General features: G+C 49.1%; 1 protein-coding gene across 1 annotated transcript in view; it reads left to right on the top strand.

Annotated features, from left to right (window-relative positions):
- LOC115063086 (formin-like protein 14) overlaps positions 1–1,810 on the top strand; it is an 18,003-nt gene that overhangs the window by 9,822 nt on the left and 6,371 nt on the right. Inside the window, exon 2 of the mRNA XM_029533871.1 lies at positions 1,154–1,214. Coding sequence (XP_029389731.1) covers positions 1,154–1,214 — 61 coding nt within the window. The remainder of the gene's footprint in view (positions 1–1,153; positions 1,215–1,810) is intronic.

Here is a 1,810-nt window from a genome sequence, read left to right as displayed (position 1 = left end):
TGGTTCAGATTTTTTTTTTTTTTTTGAGTTTTATTTTTATTTAAGTGGTTTATATATTTTTATTTTATGTGCATTGGTGTTTAGCCTATATGTCCTGTGTCAGAGCCCCAGAACTGGTTTTACAGTTATGATCCACCACGTGGGTGCTGGGAATTGAACTCAAGTCCTCTGGTTTTCTGATTTCAAAAAGAATACAGCCCGGGGAAGTCTGACTTCAAACACGGGATACCGGATTAACCCTATTCCCTCCCGTCCAGTCCATCTTATGATCACTGTCCCATGGGCCTGGGTGAAGCCAGGAATGAGAGAATCGGGCAGTCCAGGGCTGCTCTTTGCCCAGAGCCCGTTCTGATGATGCTGAATAGCTGTGGGGTGTAGGGAGCAGGCGTTCGGAGATGGCACCCTTGCTCTCTGCCCAGCCTTGTGACACCTCAGCTCATCACCTGGCCCAGCTCAGGCATACAACAGAGGTATGCCTCCTTGGGTGTTCTGCCTTATTTCACCCCTCATGGCCATTGGCTGTGGTCCTATCCCAGAGCCTTCCGGGCTCGTGTGCGGCATGTGACGCATTGCGTGGGTGAGTGTAATTGGTTGAAAGGATCTGACATCAGCAGCCCTTGTGTATATATTGAGCTGGCCTGATTAAAAATGCGGAAGCTGCTTCACCCAAACCTGGTGTCTGTGTCGCTCTTGTCTCTGCTGGTTGGAGACTGCGGCAGTGGGGGTCACATGGTACATTTTCTTTCTGATGATCTTCCCTGGTAGGTCACATCACTGGTGACTCATTAAGAGTCCACCATCTATAGTCCACGTTCCACACCTGAGAGCTGATGAAGAATTAGGCAGTGTAGGGATAGAGCTGGGGGGGGGGGGAATAGTGGCTCTCCACTGACCAGTGAGTATCGGAAGATGCTAAATCGTGGATTCATCTGCCTGTAATGGAGCATTTTCCCCCTCCTCCATTTTTGTATCTGTTTTTCTTTTTTCATTTGCGAATGGTTTTTAACTCCTTCGTGGTGGAAGTATATGCGAACAGCCACCGAATCTCCCTGTGTCAACCGGTCACGTCCATCCACTGGGGAGCCCCGTGTCCCCACCATCGAGGCCCCAGAGCAAGAGCAAGGTACTGACATTTTCTCTGTTTCCTCCCCAGCTCGGTGAAAGTCCTGGTGGAGATGACTCCCCGTGAGGAGGAGGACCTGTCTATTGTGAAGGTAACGTTGCCCTCATGTGAGACAGACGTGTTATTCCTCTGGTTTCTGTCTTTGTTAAATCAGCTTCAAGCCTGACTCTATATACACAGGGGGGACTGCAGAATCGCCTTTGTGGAGGGCTGTGGAGGGTGCAAGCAGGCGGTGAACCGATGCCAGCTTGTCCTCACACTGGATGCCGCCATTACCGACTTAGCCACCCATTACCAACTTAGCCTAGCAAGCGCTTTCCTTTGCACACCTTTTCCTGCTTCAGAAAGAATATTGTGGGGCTGGAAAGATGGCTCCGCGGTTAAGAGCACCGACCGCTCTTCCAGAGGTCCTGGGTTCAATCCCAGCAACCACATGGTGGCTCACAACCATCTGTGATGGGATCTGATGCCCTCTTTTGGTGTGTGCGTACCCTCACACACATACACATCATATACACATACCATACACACACACATATCACACACATCGTACACATACACACATCATATACACATCACACACACATATAAATACCCTAACACATACACACATATGCATACCCTCATACACATACCCATCATACATACACACATACCATACACAAACATACATCATACACACACACA

This window comes from Mus pahari, chromosome 23, assembly GCF_900095145.1.
Source record: "Mus pahari chromosome 23, PAHARI_EIJ_v1.1, whole genome shotgun sequence".
NCBI lineage: Eukaryota > Metazoa > Chordata > Mammalia > Rodentia > Muridae > Mus > Mus pahari.
Note: the sequence above shows the minus strand (reverse complement) of the source record. Positions and strands in the feature narration are given on the sequence as shown.